Source organism: Urocampus carinirostris, chromosome 2, assembly GCF_059441175.1.
Source record: "Urocampus carinirostris isolate Australia breed hairy pipefish chromosome 2, RoL_Ucar_1.0, whole genome shotgun sequence".
In the NCBI taxonomy this organism is placed as follows: Eukaryota; Metazoa; Chordata; class Actinopteri; order Syngnathiformes; family Syngnathidae; genus Urocampus; species Urocampus carinirostris.
This window is the reverse complement of record NC_142350.1, coordinates 43,484,783-43,507,177: the sequence shown is the minus strand read 5'-3', so window position 1 is coordinate 43,507,177 and position 22,395 is coordinate 43,484,783. Positions and strand designations below refer to the sequence as shown.

At 37.9% G+C, this 22,395-nt stretch overlaps 1 protein-coding gene across 3 annotated transcripts in view; it reads right to left on the bottom strand.

Annotated features, from left to right (window-relative positions):
• Window positions 1-22,395, bottom strand: part of ptprub (protein tyrosine phosphatase receptor type Ub) — a 298,931-nt gene that overhangs the window by 163,134 nt on the left and 113,402 nt on the right. For all 3 annotated transcript variants that reach the window (XM_088326610.1, XM_088326611.1, XM_088326612.1), the window contains exon 3: window positions 8,011-8,282. In XM_088326610.1, coding sequence (XP_088182736.1) covers window positions 8,011-8,282 — 272 coding nt within the window. The remainder of the gene's footprint in view (window positions 1-8,010; window positions 8,283-22,395) is intronic.

Sequence of the window (22,395 nt, the reverse complement as noted above, 5' to 3'; positions counted from 1 at the left end):
GGACTCCTTTAAGAGAAGATCTCAAAGGAATTATGACAGCACAGGAAAAATACATATATGACGTTTATAGTAGGCATTGAACGTGATTCATTCGGCATACCATACTTGAAAATCAGCTTTGGCGAACACTACCATGAAGCATTTTTTTATATAATGAATATTTTATATTTTTTCAGATTTTCAGGAAGGTAGATAACCATTCAAGACGATTCTGAAAATTATTTTGTTTTTTTACTTACTATGGGACAGTGCATATTATTTTAGCACTAGATGTTGCTGTTTAGTGTAGTTCAACCGAGAATGAGTGCTAAAAAACTACAGAGAATCAAAAAGACGAAAATGCAATATTTCCCGTCCAGACCAGCCTGACCAGCCTTTTAGAGGTTTTGGGGTACCAATAGCAGCAAGATAACAGAAATAGTTTAAAAAATAATAATAATAATAAAAAATAATAATAATAATTAAAAATAAAAAAAAATCCCCTTTTCATAAGTTATAGAATATTTAGCATTGCATTGCATATGTGGTCATGTAGCTTTGAGGTTAATTCCATGTACCATGACGAAAAATGGATTGTTACCTCAATGGAAACAATGCTTATCGTTGGAAATTGTTAGATCAAATAAAATCTCTTTGGTTTCATTTGTAATTTATTAACTTTAAATAGAAATAGGCAAACTAGTTTCTAAAAACAAACATTATAAATTAAGCGAATGATGCTAAAAGAAACTGAGAATTGATTTTGGGGTAAAATGACCTAGACCTATTTACTGCAGTACACGCTGCCTAAGGTTTTTTTTCCAGTGTGCACATTTGTGTCTTATTCCTGACGTAATGGATCACAGATGCAAATATTTTTTGCACTCCACAGAGAGGAAAAGGGGACTCGGGGAAAATCAATTGGAGAAACTTGTTTCAACACAGTACAAGCGCGAGGAATTAAGCTAGTTATGTGCTGTAGGAGGATGCAGCTAAAAGAAATAGTCCAAAATGGACAAATAAATCTTTGCTCACACATTTTTTTAATAGTCATTAGCCAGACTTTGGCTCATGTTTTCATGCTAACACGACAGAGCTTACTTCTTATAGTTGAGCAATTATTTTTCAATTTATAAATGCATACTTTAATGTTTACGGTTCAAGAAACCCTAAGCGAGTCATTGAGGCACCAATGAGGATGAAACTCTGGACAGCTTTCTCCACTGTTGACGGTCCCTGGCCTGTTCTTGGGTCTTGGAAAAGTTGGCACCAGTCCATTCCTTGATATAGTCGGCCCTGTTATTTTGCATAACAATATAAATGTTACTTTCGCTTTTGATGCACTTTATTTCATTATTATGTTGATTCCAAATGGACATTTTGATGAATATGAATAGTTCTAGTATAAAAACCCTGCAGAAGCAGATATTAGAAAATTGAAGGAAAATGGTGTAAAACATGTGAAATAACTTTTGCTTCACGTGACATTGTCTTATTTCAATTAAAGATCATTTTGATCATTTCTAATACTATTTTGCTTGGAATGCAGATCACATCATTTCAGGGGAAAAAGTCATAATTGAACCGCTTTACTATTGCAATAGTGCCAAAACAGTATTATAACACTCCTTGCTTATTATCAGCTGTCAATTAATGACACAGTGCATGCTAAGCAGAGCGAAAAACGGTTCTCAAAACACTTGCATAAATGTATGTTTGAGGTGAGAGATATCTGCCACAACGGAATTAGTGTGTATAATATTGGATATGTTTTACACAGGCTAACATATTAGGCTTTTGCATTTCTAATGAGCGTATTATTAATGCATGTAGAGCTGCTTTCATCCTCTAGGTTACACATTATATCACATTTTGCAAAAAGCCAGCTGACCTGTATGGCCAATGAAAGCTATCCTTAACAAGATACTAAATATGCTAGGCCAGGGGTGGGCAACTATTCGGAGTGGCAGGCCGTATTAGGTCAAAAAAATCACCCGAAGGGCTGATCCCAGAGACCTATTCCATTTTTTCATTTATGAATAAATACGTACGTGCAGCTTCATGTTAAAATTCTCCATTTTTTATGATAAATTCAAATTGGTTTTGAGACACTCAAAGATAAAGCAAAATAATAAATTAGGTCTCTGTTTTGAGCACTAAATTTGATATTTAGTTTTGTAGTTGTATGTCTTTGTGTTTTTATAGTATATCTGCAGTTGATTTCGGGGAGTAGTTCTGTGGTATTTTTATGATATTACAAAAGTTTTCTTTTTCATTTGTGTAGTGTATCTGCAGTAGCATTTTGTGGTATTATCATATTAGTATTTCTATTGTGTTTATGTAGGATTTTATAGTATATCTGTAGTATTGTTGTAGGATTACAGTAGGTGTATTTTTGTGGTGTTTCTGTCTTTATATCCCTGAAGTAGTAATTTCATAGTATTTCTGTCATAATATTTCTGTCGTAGTATTTTTTGAATTATTACATTTCTGTTGTACTATTTTAGTGTTATAGTAGTCCCCTGCCCACTGCCCGATGATAGCTGGGATGGGCTCCAGCACCCCCGCGACCCTACTGAGGATAAGCGGTGCAGATGATGAGATGAGATGATGAGATGAGATGAGCATTACTGTACTAGTATTTTTGTAGTATTTATATCGCACTTTTTTGTTTTCAGTATGAAAGCAAAAAATATATATATTTGGTCCCCTTTGTTAAGCATTACATTTTGTGTTTAGTTTTCTAGTAATTTTGTAGAATTTTTGTGGTATTTATGCTCTATTATTATTGTATTGTATTATTGTAGACACATAAAAGAACATTGGGACAAGGTTGGCACCAAAACATTTTTAGTTGTACTAAATGTACTAGAACATAAAAAAAAATAATATATATATATATATATATATATATATATATATATATATATATATATATATATATATATGCATATACACATATGTATCTACTTCGCGGTTCCACGTTCGCGGGTTCAGAGCTTCGCGGGTCTAAAAAATAATAATAGTAAAATAAAATAATGTAAACTTTTTTTTTTTTTTTTTTTTTTTAAAGCATACATAAGCATATATATATTTATGTATTCTCATTATATTTTGACCATTTGCGTTTGGCAGGCCAGATGATAAAGCCTGAGGCATGAGCCCTGCAGGACATAGTTTGCCCACCCCTGTGCTCAACACTGTAAACTCACTCAATCACAATCAAACTTTTAACATAATACTTAAACGGGTAATGGAACTTCACTGCTGATGAAGCAATGCCAAGATAGATGAAGTTATAAACAGGCAATTATTATTATTGTTAGAATGAAAAGCGTAGACATTTCCCTGACACCTCATTAGCAGGTTTATGATGCTCAGGATGTGTGTCGAGACGGGCAACCGTGTAACACCTTTATACTGAAACAATTGCCCTAATTATTAATTAATGGACTGTGAGCTTCCCTTCCGTCATTTAGGAAACGTAGTCGTTATTAGTCATAACCAGATTGTTATGCATCTCACGGCATTTATGTTCCAAGTTTGACCTATCGCAGCCGTGACGACAACAAAATAATCAAACCAAAATCTTTTTTTTTCCCATCAGTCGTGAAATGTCAGCCCTATAAAATGTAAACAATCCATCCACGGTTTTGTCTACCTCAACTCCAGCCCACCCGAACGATGTACATTTAATAAAGCGAAAGACCAATTGATAATAATTTCAAAATGAAATATCGATTCTATGATTTGTCAGTCAGCAAAGGCGCCAGCTCGTTCTGCCTCAGAACAGGATAAGCCGGTAAAATAATAGAAGGATGAATATTGATCTGATCCCTTTTTAAATTGGCACAGCGGTTATACACTAACATCAATAGTTTCTGATTGGCTTGATGATTGACGGTTCTATAATTTGTAGACCGTCCACTATTTTAGTCCTCAAAATATTATGACCAGTATACAGTAGTCCCTCGCTGTATCGCGGTTTTGATACTTTGAGGAGTTTCCTTGTGTTCTGCAGCAGACAACACACAGCAAATTCTATCACAGGGGCAGGTCATGTAGGACTAAGTGTGTGTTTGCACGTGTGTCTGTGCGGGCGGGCGTGTGTGTACGACTGATTGACTGAGAGCGTACACAAGCCTAACAGCCGGACAGGCGCACAAGTCAACGTGTCCACCCAAAAATATTTGCGAAACACGGCGACAGCAAGTACTTTAGCGGCTCGTCACATTGAATAGAAATTATTCAATTAAATCGAACTCTGAGGAAAGTTGAAGAGCACAAAGTAATGCTGGTCACCACCTCCGGGTGCTCCGGGGATTGATAACTGGTCTGGGAAGAGACTGAGGCGACGGCGGGAGCTGAATCAAAAGTGGGGTCACAGGTCCGGCCTGAATCTGCAGCTACATAACAACTCTCACAGGCCACCCCTGCGGAGCTCGTATATCACCAACACAAGATCCATTACCGCTAAAATGGATAACCTGGAGCTACAACTCAAGGAAAACTACAACATTTGTGAAGGTTGTATTTTAACTAGCACGGAAACCTAGATCAATTTCAGGTTTGCAAATGGTAAACTACAGCTTGCCGGTCGCTCTCGGCATCACTTTTTTACGCTGAAAGGAGAAGGCCTTAAATGTCATTGAGGATAAAGACCATTAATTCATTCAACTACAATTTTGTGTTACGTAATTTCATTTGTAAATCTATAGTTATTATTTTGGTGTAGTTGCATACATTAAATGTTACTAATATCTAATAAATAAATTAATGTTTCTTTTTTGCGGGTTTTGACTATTGCGGAAGCTTTTTGTAACGCAACCCCAGCAAAAAACAAAGGATTACTGTAGTTTCAAAAATGTTAGACAACAAAGCCTTTAGGAACACACCGTCATGACATTGTAACTCCAACTGAGACACCGTGTCCTTTTGAATTAAACATTTTGTCACAAGACAAGGACTTCTAGTCTAAAAATTACTTTCAATGTCTTGTAGAGAAGTTGAAGAAATTACAGCGTTGTCCCGAGTGTCTGTGGCAGTCCATCATGGACACCTTTTTACCCCATTGTCAGGCAACGGGAAAGGGAAGAGTCACTGGAAATCTAGCCGTTGTTTGTACAAGCAACGACTATTTACAAAATGAAGGTCAGTCCTTGCAGGGGTTGAACACAATTCTATTAAGTTGCAACCGCTGACAGTTCATGATAAGACGTACACTACTCAACTTAATTGCTTTTTGACAGTCGCACCGCGTTTGCAGAAAAATTAAATTAAATCAAAAGATGGATTTACTTTAAAAGCATCTAACAATCTGCAAACCAACAGGAAAATCTGTTATGCACGTTCACCGCCAGTCAATAAATCAAGACTGTAAATCGCTATGATGCATGATGGGCGTTATTGTAGCTGGCTGTAATAAGACCTGATAAGGTAAAATCACGCTTGTGAGGTACAATAAATGACTTTTCATGGTACACTTTACATAAAAGTGATAGGGTGTTTACTTTAAGTACAAACACATCCAAGAATATAGTTCATAAACCAGAGGTGTTTCATGATTTGATTAAGCCATTAAAAATGAAACATGGGTAGTTGTGATCAAATTGTCAGTAAGCAAATTAGATGTTATTGGCATGACATCAATGTAATGTGACAACTGTTTCGAAAGAAAATATATTGAAAAAAATGAATGTAATTATTCTATTTATATTTTAAATCAAACTCGTTTGAAAACTTAAAACCTGTGTGAGAAAAAAAATGCATAACTTTGATACTCTGGTATTCACATGCGGGTAATTTGCAATTTTTCTTAAAATGTTTTTTTAATTAATTGGTTTATGGACGTGCCAACCTACCTAGCCAATCACATGTCCTCCCTGAGAAATAACTGACAAAATGTGTGATCGTTATTCTGTTTTTTTCACTAATGATTACAATAATAGAATTTGTTGAGTAAGATATGTGTTCCCTATTTACAGCAATTTAAAGTAATTTAATATTAATATAGTTTAGTTTTGTCACATTTTTTTTATTCAATGGCTGAAAATCCAGCCATCGACTGCCTTCCCTTCAGTGTGGATAAGCTTCCCTCAGATTTGTTTACTCACATAGTTAGTCTGTGCCTTGCCACAATCATATTTTATTTCTGTTACTATTTATCTTGTTTTTATTGTATTTTAAACGTTGTGTGTCTCTGTGTATTAGGTGTTTCGGGTTGGGTGGGTATAAAGGAGCGGATTGTATTGTCTTATTGTAAACTGAATGTTTTTAGACTGCACAGTGAGTGACAAATTATTACTAAAAAGTGTTATACAAATAAATTTAATTTGATTAAACATTATTAAGCACAAGTCTTGCACACAATTTACCCCTCCCCATTTCTCATGTACCAAGATGATCAGTGTTTTTTAACAAGCGTGCCGGGGAACACTGGTGCACAGTGAAATAATGCCTTTTGTGCTGAAGAACATTGCCTGACTTAATCTTTGCAAAATGCATGCCATTGATCAGTGTCTTTTCTTTCTTCCGTTGATCAGATGTGTAATTGTAACATTCATCCATATCAGTAGGTGGCAGCAGATTACCATTTTTTTACTATGTGTATATGCACGTATCATCTGCTCATGAAGTAATACCACGGAATATTATATATTAAAAAAAAAACGTGTTTGTTGAATAAGGCATGGTTCAGGGTTCAGGTACCGCAGCCTCCCCGTGTGGAGTTTGCATGCTCTGGGTTACCTCCGTGCACTCCGGTTTCCTCCCACATTCCAAAAGCATGCTTGTCAGGTTAATTGGCCGGTCCAAATTGTCCCTAGGCGTGAATGAGCGAGTGTAGTCTCTGTGTGCCCTGCAACTGGCTGGCAACCGGTTCAGGGTGTCCCCTGCCCACTGCCCAAAGACTCCTGGGATGAACTCCAGCACCCCCTACTGAGGACATGCGGTGCAGATAATGGATGGATGGATAAAAAAAATGCATACATTTTCAGAAGGAAAAATGTAGAACAGAGTAAAAAGAATTGATTGTTCGACTGCACGATTACAGTAATACCTCGGTTATCGCAGTTAATGGAGACCAAAACCACCTGCAAAAAGTGAAAATCTGCAAAGTAGCGACGCCCCTTCAAAAATGCTTTAGGAAAGAAAAAAATTATCATTATTATTTTTTTAGACCCGCGAAGCTCTGAACCCGCGAAAGTGGAACCGCGAAGTAGCGAGGTCCTACTGTAATAGTAAGGCTTAAAGAAAAACATAGAAGAAATATAGTAAAATCCAAACTTACAGCAAAATCATTCACCAAAATGAATAACCTGTAATACCCTCTGAGCCATGGTCACCACAAATGATGTCAATTTAGGCAACATAGTAATTTAAGTTTTAAAAAAATAACACACAAACATTTTCAAAGGACAGTGTGTCTTCTGTTATAGAAAAGTGTGCCTTTGCTCAAAAAACGTTGGATACACTGCTGTAAAGAAAAAGAAAAGTAGCTTACAGGCTCAAACTCAAGATGTCGGTGCTAAAACAACAACACTTGACGTTTAATAAGGAATGACCACCCCTACTACCTACTCATCACATACCACAAAGGTGTATTGGTGAAAAACAAATTTATTTCGGGTCAAATCTAAACCTGGTTCTCGTAACAAGCATTGCAATATGTCTCAAAGCAACCCAGGTTTTAATTATAACAGGGTTCATACACCCTTTTCATGACCATTCAAGCACTTTCCAAGAACTTTCAAATCCAATTTTTAATTTCCCCACCACCATTATACAAATGTCAACTGCCGAGGTAAAAAACACAATGGTAAAGCAAAGCCACCAGAGAGCAGTGTTGAAATCGTTTTAAAGCTGACTTGTGAAACATGGTAATTTCAAGCATTTACAAACACTTGACCCAAAATTTAAGCACTTTTAAATCCTTGAAAACACAACATAAAAATTCAAGCACCCGTAAGAACCCTGTTCTAATGAATTAGGTCAAAAAAGCAAACGAAGCACCATAATCACTGCCATCTTTACCTGATATTCATTCGGCCAGAAAGTGCTGACGGCCAGCTCCATCTGATGCCACTGCTTCCCGTGAGATCCGGACGTGTTCCACACCGGGTTGCCCATCGGGCCACCGTTGACACGCACATATGCCTTCAGGGCTCCTGGACTGTGCCCGTCACGGCTGTACAAAAAGTAGCTGAACTGGACGCAGTGGGTGTCATTTTCACTCAGACTCTGCAGCAGAAGCTGGGCGCAGTGGCCGCTCACATGTTGTGAAGAGTTGACTAACATGTAGGATCCTGAAATGACAAGTGAAACAACATTTAAAGGTCATCCCAAATTCTTAAACGTGCGAAATGTGAGGAAAAAAGTACATGCAGGGTTCGGACACCTTTCGAAAGGTAAAATTCAAACACTTTTTAATGGACTTTCAAAGCCAATTTTCTCGTTTCCCCAGTACCATTTTAGGGAGAAATCCTGCGTGAATCAATCCACAGACCTGTTGTTTGAGGTCACTGAGCGCTGCATGTCAGAAAGACGGCCCAAACAATTTGATAAATCCTGGCACAAATGTTAAATCAGCAGCTATAATTCACCAAATAGGGCATAGAAAATGTAATTGAAACTGAGTTTCTGTGCCCCATTTCATTAGTGTTTGCTGCCGTCTCTGGTCTATGTTGTATCAAATGCTCTTGTTCTTTTCGTTACTGACAACACTCAATGACGTCAAACGGTAACGATAAGGAAAAGTAAATTCTTCAAAAGTTTAACTGAGCGACTGTAAACATGAATTAGTCATCTGAGCCACAGGTTTCTTCCATTGAACTTGTTGACACTAAAATGTATTTTACGCATTATTTAACTGATATGGACAATCCATGTGGAATATCGATGTTATGAATATTTTCAATAATTATTTAACAATTATTTTTATACATTTGAAAAACACTTGGAAATTCAGTACCTCAACTAAAAATAGTTTTCAATTTCTTTATCACTCTAAAACGTATCTTTGTTTGACTTTGACGAAAGAAATCAATGTCTGATTATTTGTATATGTTTTAGACTAAATACAAAGTTGTTGAAAAAAAGGCAAAGTCAAACCATCTTAAAAAAGTCAAGCAATTTAAAAAATAATTTACGTATTGTTTGATCCTAGGTCAGTAAAAATCTTAAACTGACACAATTTACGTCACAGACTATATAAATGAAACAACACACAGGCACATTAATGCATTTTCTCTCATATTAATAATTTGTCTTTGCTTTCAAGCAATATTTGTGATTAATTGAAATATTCATGAATACATTTTTATGTAAAGTTAATGTGCTTTCAAACATTAATTAGCGACTCTGCTTTCGCGTCATCTAAATAAGCCTTGCGCCGCATGAGATGAAGCCGGAGAGTCTCGCCTCTCTCAAAACGCTTTTCAAACGGATTTGGCGATAACTGCTGCGAGCATGTATGCGATCCTGAAGAGATTTGCGTTAAGCAGAGACTCTGCAAACTAAGGCATATCACAAAAGGATTAAATCTGCCACTAAAGTTTTTTAGCTGTTTCTTTCTACACGACAGAGAAACTTGAAAGTTGTTCTCAATCAAATTGCAGCCATGCGTGTAGGACTATGATAACAGGGGATAAAGTAAAAGGCCGATAGTCATTTGCATGCACTGCAGAAGTAACTGAAGGAAAAGGGAAAAGGAAAAGGGAAAGTTCAACAGTAAACCTAATCGGGATAACATAACCCCCGGCTGTTTTTTCCGAGCATCTGTCCTGCCTTCAGTTTGTGTCCGTTAACACGATTAGCACAACAATGCTGTAGACCTTGCTGTGTACTCGCATAATCAAGCCTGTCATCATTGTACTGAGAGGCCTCTCTGTTCTGTTACTCAATGTCTTTAGAGACCAAACCGTCCTGCCACGGCGCCAGGTGGCCCCAAGACCGTTATTTTCTCGGATGTGAAAGCAAGTGAATGTTGAATAGCCCAAAAAGTATTGAGGACATCATTTTTCACCCGCAAGCACCCCCGCGACCCTACTGAGGATAAGCGGTGCAGCTAATAAGATGAGATGAGACAAACACAGGGTTCGTACAACTTTTTCATGGCCAAATTCAAGCCCGTCTTAAGGACCTCCAAAGGCATGTTTTAATTTCTCCAGTACCATTACAAGGAAAAATGTGAATCTTATATTTTCGCAGAGCCACAAATATCTGTTATCTACATTTGCTAACTTTAACCTTGCATAATCATTTTTCAAGACGTATGATTTCTAAATCTTCAATAAAATGAGAATATATTTGTGGCTCTGGAGAATATATGTGTAAATATTTTTGAGACAAATCTCTCCCCATATGACGGTAATATGTAGCTTACATTTTCAGTTGCAGGTAGTTCTTCCCAAGACAATTTACCACAAAGAAATGGTACTTTGTTTGCATACCCAATAGTACATGTTCATAATTGATACATAATATTTGCACTGGTATGCATTTCATTGAGCCATGTTTAGGTGTAGCATGTATCTGTCCTTTTGGTTGTGACCTGTAAGGGGCGATAACGCTTCATAGGACAATGCCATACAAACTAATACCAGCTGCTGTTAATCACGAATGCAACGACAAAGCAAATCCACCAGGTGAAAGAGTTGGAAATGTTTTATTTATCTTCCCAAAGGTCAATCCATATTTGTGTCTGATTGCTGGAGCACATCCTAAACTGTTTTGGGAGAGAGAAGCTACCGCTGGCTTCATGACCAAGTGCTGGAGTCTTTGCTGAGGCCACCCGCATAGGAATTTCCACAAGCAAACACCAACAGCCAGCAAGAATGTCCATCGCCTTTATCAGAGCTGGGGAGAAACCACAGCAGCACCAGGGTGAAGTAGGTGGTCTCCTGGCAACAACCCAGGGCTGGCAGTTGAAAGTTGACCAAGGGAAACTCAAGTTCCCAGAGAATATTGCAGTGACCACAAGGCAAGTGGTCCTTGGGAAGACGGGGTGGAGGAGGCGTACTAAAGAAAGAGAGCCAAGAATGAGGAACTAGCAGGCAAATGATAGAGCAGGGGAGGGAACACCTCCTACAATCCCATAGAGGTCAGATCCAAAGCTTTTTTCGGGCAGTCACTGATCAGGGCACTCAAGATGCTGGGAGTGAAGGGACTGCACAACAGGCCAGCCATTAGGAACATCAACAACGCAGCAGAGAAAGCGTCCAGATGGCTGTGGATGAAGCGGGGCGGCACGTGGTCACAGGCTCTTGAGACACAAGCGGGGACTTGATCAACCCCGGCTGGGTCCCCTGGGGGAGGGTGTCTGTGGTGAGACCCGAAACACCCAGTGAACCCAGGTCTCAACACTGACGATGTGTCAGTATAAATTGCACCAATAGTTTATATTGGCACTAATTAAAGTTACATCCAAATATATTATATGCATCTTATACATGTACCATGGAAGTTCAAAACAATTTTGTGATTATTAGATTTACTTTTGCTTTGGACCAAAAAAAAATAAGAATAAATAATTATTCCATAAAGGTCCAAACAAAAACACATTGTGTGTGTGCAACTGGATTGAGATCCCCAACCCATTGCCCTGGAGCTGTAAAGAAAGTCAAGCAGGTGACCACAGACAAGTAAAGATGGTCGTTATCTTGAGGCTACAGTACTTATTTTACTGCAAAGCCCAGTTGCCCTGCAGCCCACTGTCAACAGCCACTGATTTGTGTCGTGTCCAGGGCCGGAAATCACTGCACTCTCATATTGCCCAGTTTAATTAGATCTTTCACAATCCTTTCTCCTATCGTGCATCCTGCAGGCTCACACGGGACTCATAAAATCATAGCAAACTGCACTGTCCGAACTGCTGCTAAGACCCTAAACATGCCTTTTCATTATGTATAGTATAGAATTACTATCAAGACTCGCTGATGTATCATGCAGTATTCTATAAAACAGTGCATGAACCAGGCACTAACTGATGCAACCTGAATGTGGACTCATGCGACATTTTAATGAGGTTCTCTATAGATGGCATGTGATGTATGAAATGACCATGAATTAAACATGATGACAAATTAAATAAGTCTGGGATATATTTCCTGCTATAATCATACAGTGTGAGATAGTCCATGGTGACTAATTCAGAATGGACAATCTGCTAGGTATAATTTTAGTTCATGTAGTTCATGTTCATTTGGCAAACATCCAAGGTCTTGTTCGACTGTGGAATTAACGGAGGAGGAATAGAGCTTTGGAGGAAAAAAACGAGACGGTCTTTTTTGGACCTAAACTGTATCAGTAGTTTTTGCTACCTATTAAACTTAATGTTATCCGTAGAGCACTTACAAATAGAGGGTATCAAACAAAAATACTGGTTAAGATAGCTTGACAGGGGGCAAAGTCAAATTTGCCCTGATGTTTCCATTTGTTTAACAAATGCTGACTTAAAACATGATCAATTATGCTTAACTGATTACCGTATTTTCCAGACAAAAGGCGCACCCAAAAACCCCAAATAGGCCCGGTTCGGGCTTAAAATGTCAATCATTACGTCGGGACGAGAAGGGCTTCTCTCTCTTATTTTGTTCTTCCCCCTTAGTGGAGGATTTGCACAGTATGCCCTTACTTTTAGTCAAATATTGTTTAGATTACTGCTTTTTCAGCTATTTGAGTTATGTTTTTTCAGAAGTAACAGTACTTTTCAAACATTCTGATTTTTGGCTGCATACTTCACTATTTGCATTTTGTAACCTGCAGAATATGATTTTCTTTTCTGTGCCATTTCGTCAGTTTCAGTTCGGTACACTTTACCGTAATGCACACTTTGGCACTGCACTTGGAAGTGCAGCCTTGATTTGTGGGACTTCGGTCCAAATAAACCCAAAGTGCGCAGTCCGGCGCCGAAGTATGCAGTACTCCGAAGTAAAGCTCAAATCAAGGTAATTGGTCGGGGTCGGGGGAAATTTTTTATATCTTTCAGGACGATCTTCTGTTGTCTCCATTTTCAAACATTCTCTTTTGGCACCATGGGTAAGAATAGTGATAAAATTAGATAAAATCGTTTGCCTTGTGAGTTATCTTGGAAATACTGGTGGCCGAGTAGTTAGGTTTCAGCATATTAGTGTCAATGAATTTGTTCAAACTGGACGGATCTATTGACACTATCAAAGATGTTATATAACGAAATTGTGAATATGCTTGATTGCTGTTAAGATTGTCGAGAAGGGTTGTTAAAACCACACATTGTTTGTTTGCTGTTATTAGTGTCAATAAATTTGTTCAAACCAACTCTCACCGCCGTGACCGGGTTTCGACTCCAGTTCACGATCTGGGTCAGGGACATTTTCTGACTGATCAATCTTTGCACTATACCTTAAGTATATGAACGTGCAACAGTTATTCTTAACTAGGTAGCTCTTGCTGTAGTTTTAATCCAATGTGTCTTATAGTCAGTCATGGTGTGGAAAATACATTTCCTTTTTTTTCTTTACGCAAAAGGACAGGGAGTTCGCAAAGCTGCTTGCAAGTGCCATACAGAGATGTGTAGGCTTAGTCTGGTGAATGGCAAACAAAGTAAGAATGATAGGTCAACCAGGCCAACAAAATCCCAAGGAAAACATTTACTATTTACACAAAGATAATAATTAGGGAGACACCAAATGTTCCAGGCCGGGGGAAAAAAAAAAAAGCTCCCACAATTAGGACATTGTGATGACATTACTTCAAAAGTGAGGCGAGCCATGCGAAGCTGGATTTCACTTGGGGGAGTTAGTGCACAACAACGCTGCTTATTTTTCAATTTGCTCCTGGGACTTTCTACCCTAAATATCTATTTCGGCACATCCCCAATTACAATTGTAATTCATTTTCTAAAATGGTCCCATTTTACTGTGCTCAAAACGTCAGAGTCACCTGTTGTACTTGACTATTCTATTTGATTCTGATCAAGAAATAATGTAGAATAAAATGGAAAATAAATTCCTTTATTTAATGTTGCTCATGTATTTAATGACACAGGTTTAAATACATACAAGTAAGAATGTATGCAAATCAGGGATCAGAATTTGATGCCCATTTGGTTAATGTATGAAAGAGGAATTCAAGTTATGATTTTTTTTCTTTCTTGTTAAACCAAACACCACTTAAGCATTAGTCTGGACTGCATTTTATCTTGACTGTCAAATTTTTAAGAGAAAAATAATTCCCGTACCTATCATCTTTAGACAAGCTATGAATACATGGCAGTTTAAAAGACAGCAGATATAAAACCTTCAAAATAAGTAGGCAGTTTTAGAAAACCTCCTCACACACAGTGGAAAATGAGGGTTTAACTTGAGACTACAATGTCCAAGGTCTGAAAATGTTTTTCAGCACAATGTGTGACTTTCACTTCCAAAGGACAACATAATTACAGAACACTGTCTGGTAGCTCGGGAACAGCACACAAAAAAAGCTCCAGAAATGAAAAATCTAGTAGAATGTAACAAGAAGAGCAATCTGTCTATGCCATAGGTTACTTAAAAGTAATTTAATTACGGGTTGCTACAACCCGAGAAAGGGTAAAGGGCTTGGCAAAGTCAAATTAGTTTTGCATTGAGGATTACAAAGGTTACATCGTTTAACATTAGCTATAAAAAGAGTTGGGGAAAGATTCTGTCTTAAAAACTAACCTAACTTCCCACAATTAGGCACATCAAAAAATTTGCAAAACGTGAGGAAACAGAACATTGTTTTTTGCATAAAATCTATTGATATATTTCTCGATATAGTTCAATTATCGCATTGCATTGGAGATAATGCATTTTGAAAATAGCCTGTCTTGTCTATGACTTTATGAGTTGTGACGTCCGGCACCCTAAAAAGCCAGTCTCCATGTTGGTTTTCTTAATTATTTGAAGAAGTTCCGAGTGTTTCAAGCGAAGTCTTGGTAGCTTTTGTGGAGAACTCTGCAGGTGGATGCATTAACAGTACCCTCCCACTAACGTAAACATAGGTAAACACGGCTGGGAATAAACCAATAAACGGGGCATGCTAGCCAGCTACCTGGCCAAACACACACTGTGCAGCTAAAGGGGGAGCTAATAGGGAGCAAACCGGTCAATATACCAACCACGACACACGCGGTGGAAAGCACAAACTCAAAGCCACAGTTGCTTACCTAAAAAGAGGCGAAGGCAAAGAAAACTGCGGCAGGTAAACTTACCCCACCAGCGATTGAAGGTTGATGCACGTAACTCCGACTAAACAATCACAAGGCCCCAAGCAACAGGGTAAGTAAAGTTCCAACTTCTCCAAGCACAAATTAGCTGTGTGGAACCCCTTTTCACTATGATTGCTGATGGCTTCCGAGCTGCTCACAGGTTGTGTTGATGGGATCCGCCACAAGTTGATGTGTTCCATCAATGACAACACAGCTTTTGAGGAAAAAAGCAAGATCAGTCAACTTTGGGACTGAATTTCTTGAGTTTCCCTGTGCGTGGAATATTTAGCAAAATATCTGCACTTTGTAGTATACCTTTAGTGTCTTGGTGAGATTGTGATTTAGATCAAAGAACAATAATTATACAAGACAATAATATGCACATACAAACACACTATCATCCACAGCAGGACTGAGCAAAGCGCTGGGAAATGGGAGTGACATTCAGTCAATTGATGCCCTTGTCAAGGGCAAAGTATCATCCATAACAACATTGGGAATGATTGAGCACTTCATAATTCATAGAGAGTTCTGCTGCACTATGCCCGGACACTTGCTGGAGGTGACACAGTCTCTGGTCAGAGCTACATTCAGACAAATTAAACAATTTAAACAAAAAGAGGGAGAAACCAAATGGTAAACTGCAGTTTTCCCTGTAATAAAACTTGTGGCGGACTAAAGCTTTGTCCCTGTGACATCCAAGGCCACACAGTTATCTCAAATACAGACTTTAATGGGATTTACGACTGTGTTTGACTTCGAGGGGATGTCCTCGATGATACTTGCAGTGCCATTACCGTTATATTGAGCTATGGCTTGCTCTCGGCACATCTTCCGTCTAATACTATATTCGGAGAAGGTCATGTAGATTTTGGACGCAATTTTCATGGGTTGGCTGCAGTTCCCTTAACTCTATTTATTTACTGCCACCCACAATATCCTTCAGGACATTTCCAGTACATAATTTTATAGGGAAAAAAAAAAAAAAAAAGAGGGAAGGGGAGATTGTCCCGAGAGCAATATTAGAGTTGTTACAAGTGCAGACCAGGGATGGATAATTGACTCATTATGTCATGAAACTGTCACCAAGCATTAAAAGTTTTCACGAGACAGGCAAGTAATCAACAACATCAATGCCTCATCATAAGAGACTCTAACGTGTAAACAGCTACATTATTCTTTCAACTACTTTATTCTTCATCTAATTTCATGCACAATTCCCGGCAGGTCTGAAGTCGTCAAATAAACATTTATAGAGAGGGCGGTTGTCCTCTTCCTGGGAACATCTTTATGGGGACAAAACAATAATACGAAATTATAGCACCATAATTGACTTTTCACTAGGATACATAACGTTCGTGATGTTATGTATTCAGTTGGTGCTCCAACAGAGCCTGCCGAACTTCTGCTTCGTTCAAGAAAAAGTACGTCTTTGCAACCCTAGATGTTGATACATGCATTAGAATTGCATGAAATTAGTAATGGTGAATTAAATGACACAGTGTGGTTTACAAACTTATTCAACAGCCATCTTCCTTTAAAAATATCATTAACTACAGTGTTTTCTGGACTAATAAGGCACACCTAAAAAAAAAAAAACTCATAACCTTATAACCCAGTGACTCAAGAGAGTCAACCCCCCCAAAAAAGTAATGTAACAAAAATACAAATACTGTATTGTAATGTTAACAAGACTATTGGAATAAACGGTAAACACAATTGAAACGGAATTAAAAGTTCTAATGTATCCATAACCTTGCAAGCCAACAAAATTATTATCGTGATAGTAGTAATGAAAACACAGTATCGATCCCAAGACCATAGTACTGATCTGATCCAAGTACTAGCACAGTATTGATAATATCGATACAGTGGGACCTCGCTACTTCGCGGTTCCACGTTCGCGGGTTCAGAGCTTAGCAGGTCTAAAAAATAATAATAATAATAACAAAATAAAATCAGTTTTTGAAGGGGCGTCGCTACTTCGCAGATTTTCACTTTTCGCGGGTGGTTTTGGTCCCCATTAACCGGGTCTAAAAATAATAATAATAATATAAAATTATATATATATATATATATATATATATTATTATTATTTTTATTTATTTATTTTTTTAAGCATTTTTGAAGGGGCGTCGCTACTTCGCAGATTTTCACTTTTCGCGGATGGTTTTGGTCCCCATTAACCGCAATAACCGAGGGATTACTGTATTTGGATATCCACCCACCCTTACTGAAAACCTCAATTACCTAGTAAGTAAAAAGGCTAATTAGAGACTGGGATATGAAATGTAATTTTGTCTCACTATTCGTCAATAATAATCTAATATCACCCAGTTTAAGTTCTCAGTGGGAAGAGATAGTCATGCATAGCAGCACCTCGCTGCTCTTCACTCGAATGCTGCAGGATGTCAATATGTTCCACCGTGTCTCAATTTCTCAGATGTCGGAGGATGTTTGTGGTGTGGTGCCGCAGAGCTTCAAACACATCACACAAACCGTCGCTGTGGTTTTGGGGACCAAAATAGTTCCACCATATGACGTGTTGCCGTTCAGCTGTTTGTGAATGCTGCATCACTTCTCTCTCTTGATTTATTGACTGAAAACCAGCATTCTAATTTACATCAAGATGACAGTTAATGACAGAAGAAATAGTTCCCATCAATACTCTTATTACTACAGCAATAGCCTGTAGCTGAATATTATGAATACCAGTTTTGATCTCTCTTATTTATGGAATGTTAACTCAAAGTTTTGGTGGTTCCGAAACTCTCCACTATTTTTGCAAAGTAGAGTTTGGCCACATTTCCCGAATTTTTCGGACAATATATCAATCTGGATTATAAGTAGCACCAGCCAAAGAAATACCTGATTAAGAAGGAAAATCATATATAAGTAGCACTGGAGTATAAGTCGCATTTTGGAGGGAAATGTATGTAATAAAACCCAACACCAAACACATCCATGTCATCTTGAAAGGCAATTTAAAATAAAAAAGATAAAAAAATTCAAATTGTTCAAAAGTGATTATTATACAAGGTGGAAATGCTTTGTGCTTTACTGTTCTATTACATTTCCCCCCAAAAATGAGATACAAAGTCATTTTAGTGACATTGGCGGGAGTGACGTATGCTATGGGGGCGGGGGGCGCAGGGGCGTTAACATTGCATTTAAGGCTAACGCAGCGTCCCGGTGTGAAGTTTTCACGTTCTCCCCGTGCCTTTGTTGGTTTCCTCCAGGCACTCGATTTTCCTCCCATATTCCAAAAACATGCATGTCATGTTAATTGGCAACCAGTTCAGCGTGACCTCTGCCCACTGCCTGAAGACGGCTCGGATGGGCTCCAGCACCCCCGTGACACTAGTGAGGATAAGAGGTGCAGATAATGGATGGATATACAGTATATGATATAAAATAATGTGTTAATAATTTCACAGATAAGTCTCACCATAGTATAAGTCGCACCCCTGGCCAAAAAACTGCCTAAGAATCCCCCAAATTTTGTAATTGTTATTTTCCCCATTGAATTATCGCTACTGAAAAGCCAAAATGATGCCTTACTTACAAGTGATGTAACAATGGTTTATCCATTTATTCTCCAACAGCCTATCCTCACAAGGGTCGCGGTGGTACTGGTGCTTATTTAAGTCGACTTTATTCATTAGGCAGGGGACACCCTGGAGTGGCTGCAGCCAATCACAGAGCACAATAATTTAGTTTAACTTTAATGAAGGTTTTGCACATTTGTTTACCACTGAAAAGTTGCTAGATGCTCATTTATATTGCCTGTAATCCGTGCAATCTGGGTAGGAAACTAATATTCAATTTCTAGATTCGTTTGACAATCATTTGGTATTCAAATTCAGGCTTATCTATTAATGTTACTTACAAATCATACCCACTGTAGTTAGTGGAAGGGTTTGTACAACATACTTTCAAAAAAAGACCTACATGGCTAGTGGACTCATTTCCTACAACATATGCAACAGCAGAGGACTACACATGAGACAGGAAGAAACACTCAAAAGAAGATTTTACAAAGTTCGGAGCGATATTAAACATTTGCTGTTGATATGGCAAAGTGCCGGTTGGAAATAAACAAATACAACAATAATTTAGTATAAAAATAAAAACTTAAAATAATAATCACATCATTTCCAGAATTAATAAGAAATTTTTACATCATTTTTGTGCACATAAGAAATTAAGTTAAGCCTTTTGCAAAGCACAACAATCCTAAATTACATAGTTTCACATTCATGGTAAACAAGCAAACAATGTGTGCTACATTAACACTAAACAACTAGGGCTTAAAAGGAGTGTGTAAGCCATAATCGTAGGTCAATGAAAAATACCTACTGTAAGTATCAAAGAAAAGATCAATTTTATCGTTACCCAGATGAACGTTGTCATCAAAGACTCCTTCAATGTGTGTTTATAATGCCTTTTTATTTTGTCTGCCATTGTCACAACCACTTGCAAAACTCCAAAAAAGTGTGTATTGACATTTTTTATCTTTGAAATAATGTACCCCTCCGGCTGCGACACTTTTTTCATTGACCAAAGATCAATTTTAAATGGCATTTCTTGTGTTGTTCATGTTGAATAATGGAAGAGACCTTACTCATTTCATGCAATTTTCTTTCTGTATAACATCTATTTAAGATCATTTTAAAAGACTTGAAACATCTATTCACCTTGTCCTCATTTTACAGGTGGACTGTCCTTACATTCTGTAAAGGAAATGCAGAGATAAACCTTAAAGAGAGATTGTAAAGTGTATAAAATGAGGTTCCCTTGCCATGAGGCACTCTTAACCTTTTTTCTGGTTTTCTTCACTCGAAAAACACTCAGCAACACTTCCACTCTTCCTGTTTTTACCTTTATTGTGGGCCCGTGTTCTTCGCGAAGGTTCTGATTGGTTTCTTGTCGGGGCATTGTCGCCCTTAGCAGAAACCATGGAGACCGTTACGAAGACCCCAGGGGATTTTGAGATGTGTTAGGAGTAGAAATGAACGAGAAAGTAACAGACAGCAGAGGGTTGGAAAATAAATTAAATACAAGTGGTGGTTTTGTCAAAGAAGCTTGTGCCTTACAGCATTTAAGGGAGATAAGACGACGCCGGACAGTGTTGTTCTATTTTCTAAGAGAGCGCAGATATGCACTCTTTCAACATAGCGCCCATGCTGACCTTTCGAATTGTCCTCTAAGGCCATTCAACATCATCTGTCCCATTTGCCCAGAAGGGAAGCTTCTTTGGAAGGATGAGTGGACAGATGAGGGAGGCAATCGGATGTACTTTTCATTTGTCTTAAAACCTTGTTCAAGGGCCTTCAAAGTCGTTCACTCAAAAAGAGACTACGTATCAGACCAGGGCTCAAATTTGTCAAAGGGAAATAATAGGGGAAGAAAAGTTCACAGTGCTTTTAAGCATCCTCATACTTTATGAGTAGCAAAAATGAATATGGCTATTTCATATAAAATGTACAGCAATGTGTTTTCTAATATCAACAATAAGGTTATGAATCATTAATTTGGAGCTCCTTAGAAGGGGAGACCATCTCATTGTGTATTACCCTAAAATAAAAAGAAAATAACACAATAGCTATATACAAACTTCGGAATGGGAGTAATTTTCATAAACACTTTGAATGAGAAAGAAAATGAGCTGTAAGGCTTGTACGGAGATAACCCAAAATATTAAGACTTATGGCATACAAAGCAACAATTGTATGTATGATGATGGAAAAGTGTATCAATTAAATATGCAAGAGACATCTTGTACCAAACAGACGGATCAACGATCTTACATGAAAAATACATTTAAAAGAACTCCTGTAGATGTTGTATATTACCCATCTACAAGATTGTTATTGGGAATATATATTGTAGCGTGGCACTGGATACAGAAAACGGACAACAGACAGTCGGTGTTACCTACTTTTTGATCGCAGGTTTAACAGTTACTGTTGGCTGCGAACACGCGCAACGAGTAATCACAAGCAGTGTTTTCAAACTCTTGTTAACCGCTGGCATTCGTTTGCTCTTTCACACACATGCAAACGCTTGCCCCACCACTTACTCATCTAACCTCACACAACCGTTCTTACCAAAGGCGCTTTGTGAGAGTAGGAACGGGATTACATAGAACAGCTTATGCTCTCAGAAACGATCAATGGTTTGAGAAAAGGGTTGGCTGGATACATAATGGAAGAACATGTTTTCATGTTTAAGTGTTTACTTTTGTTTTGTAAAAATATTTGAAGTACAGTAGCATATGTCTACCTGAAAAAATGTCTAACTTGAAACTCTGATTTATGCTACAGAGTGAAACCCACTTAAATTTGTTCTACTATCGACTTTTGTCGCGAAGAAAATACTTACAAGTTCAGTTGCCAATATCTACTTGACCAGTTGTCACAGGTTAGGCGAGTTTGGTTTAATTTATTAAACGCACTTTATGTTGTTACTGCTGAGTAATTTTGTTATATTTTTTATTGTTTATTTTGTTGCACTTTAAGTTTAGGATTAATCTGTAGCTACTAAGGTGCAATAAATATTACGAGGTTCAGTAACACCCCTACCTGTCTCTTCCTCTCTATTCAACTGACTCAAATGCTTCTCAGAAAATGTCAAACTCTTTGACGTAAAACAACTTCTTTATAAAGTAACAGAAATAGTTACTTTCCCTCGTAACTAATTACGTCAACTTCAGAGTAACTCAGTGACTAACTCAGTTACTTTTTGGAAGAAGTAGTGAGTAACTATGACTAATTACTAACTTGTGTTACTCGATATATAGACATACAAACATGATAGGTAGATAGGAATAATAATTAAAAAATAAAACATTTAAATTCTATAAAAAAAAATGTAAAAGCCAGTGTCCTGCTTGCACCGGTCACAGGCCCTTAGAAATGCAGAGGGTAAAAACCAGCCAGCTTAGGTGTACCCCTTCAAGATTTCTTATTGCCAACCCTGGCGGGTAAAACTAGATCCCAACTGTTTCAACCTTGTGGCTAATGCAAGAATGCATAATGTGTGCATATTTTTTAAAGGCTGCCAGGGGGCGCTGGAGCAGAAAAGGTCAGACAGGTGGTGTCACGGAAGACGCAACCACAAATGAACACCAAAGGAGAAGTTGACCTACAGTAAAGTGCGTGGTAATTTTGTTTCTGTGTTTTTTATGTTGTGTTAATTGTGTTGTTGCA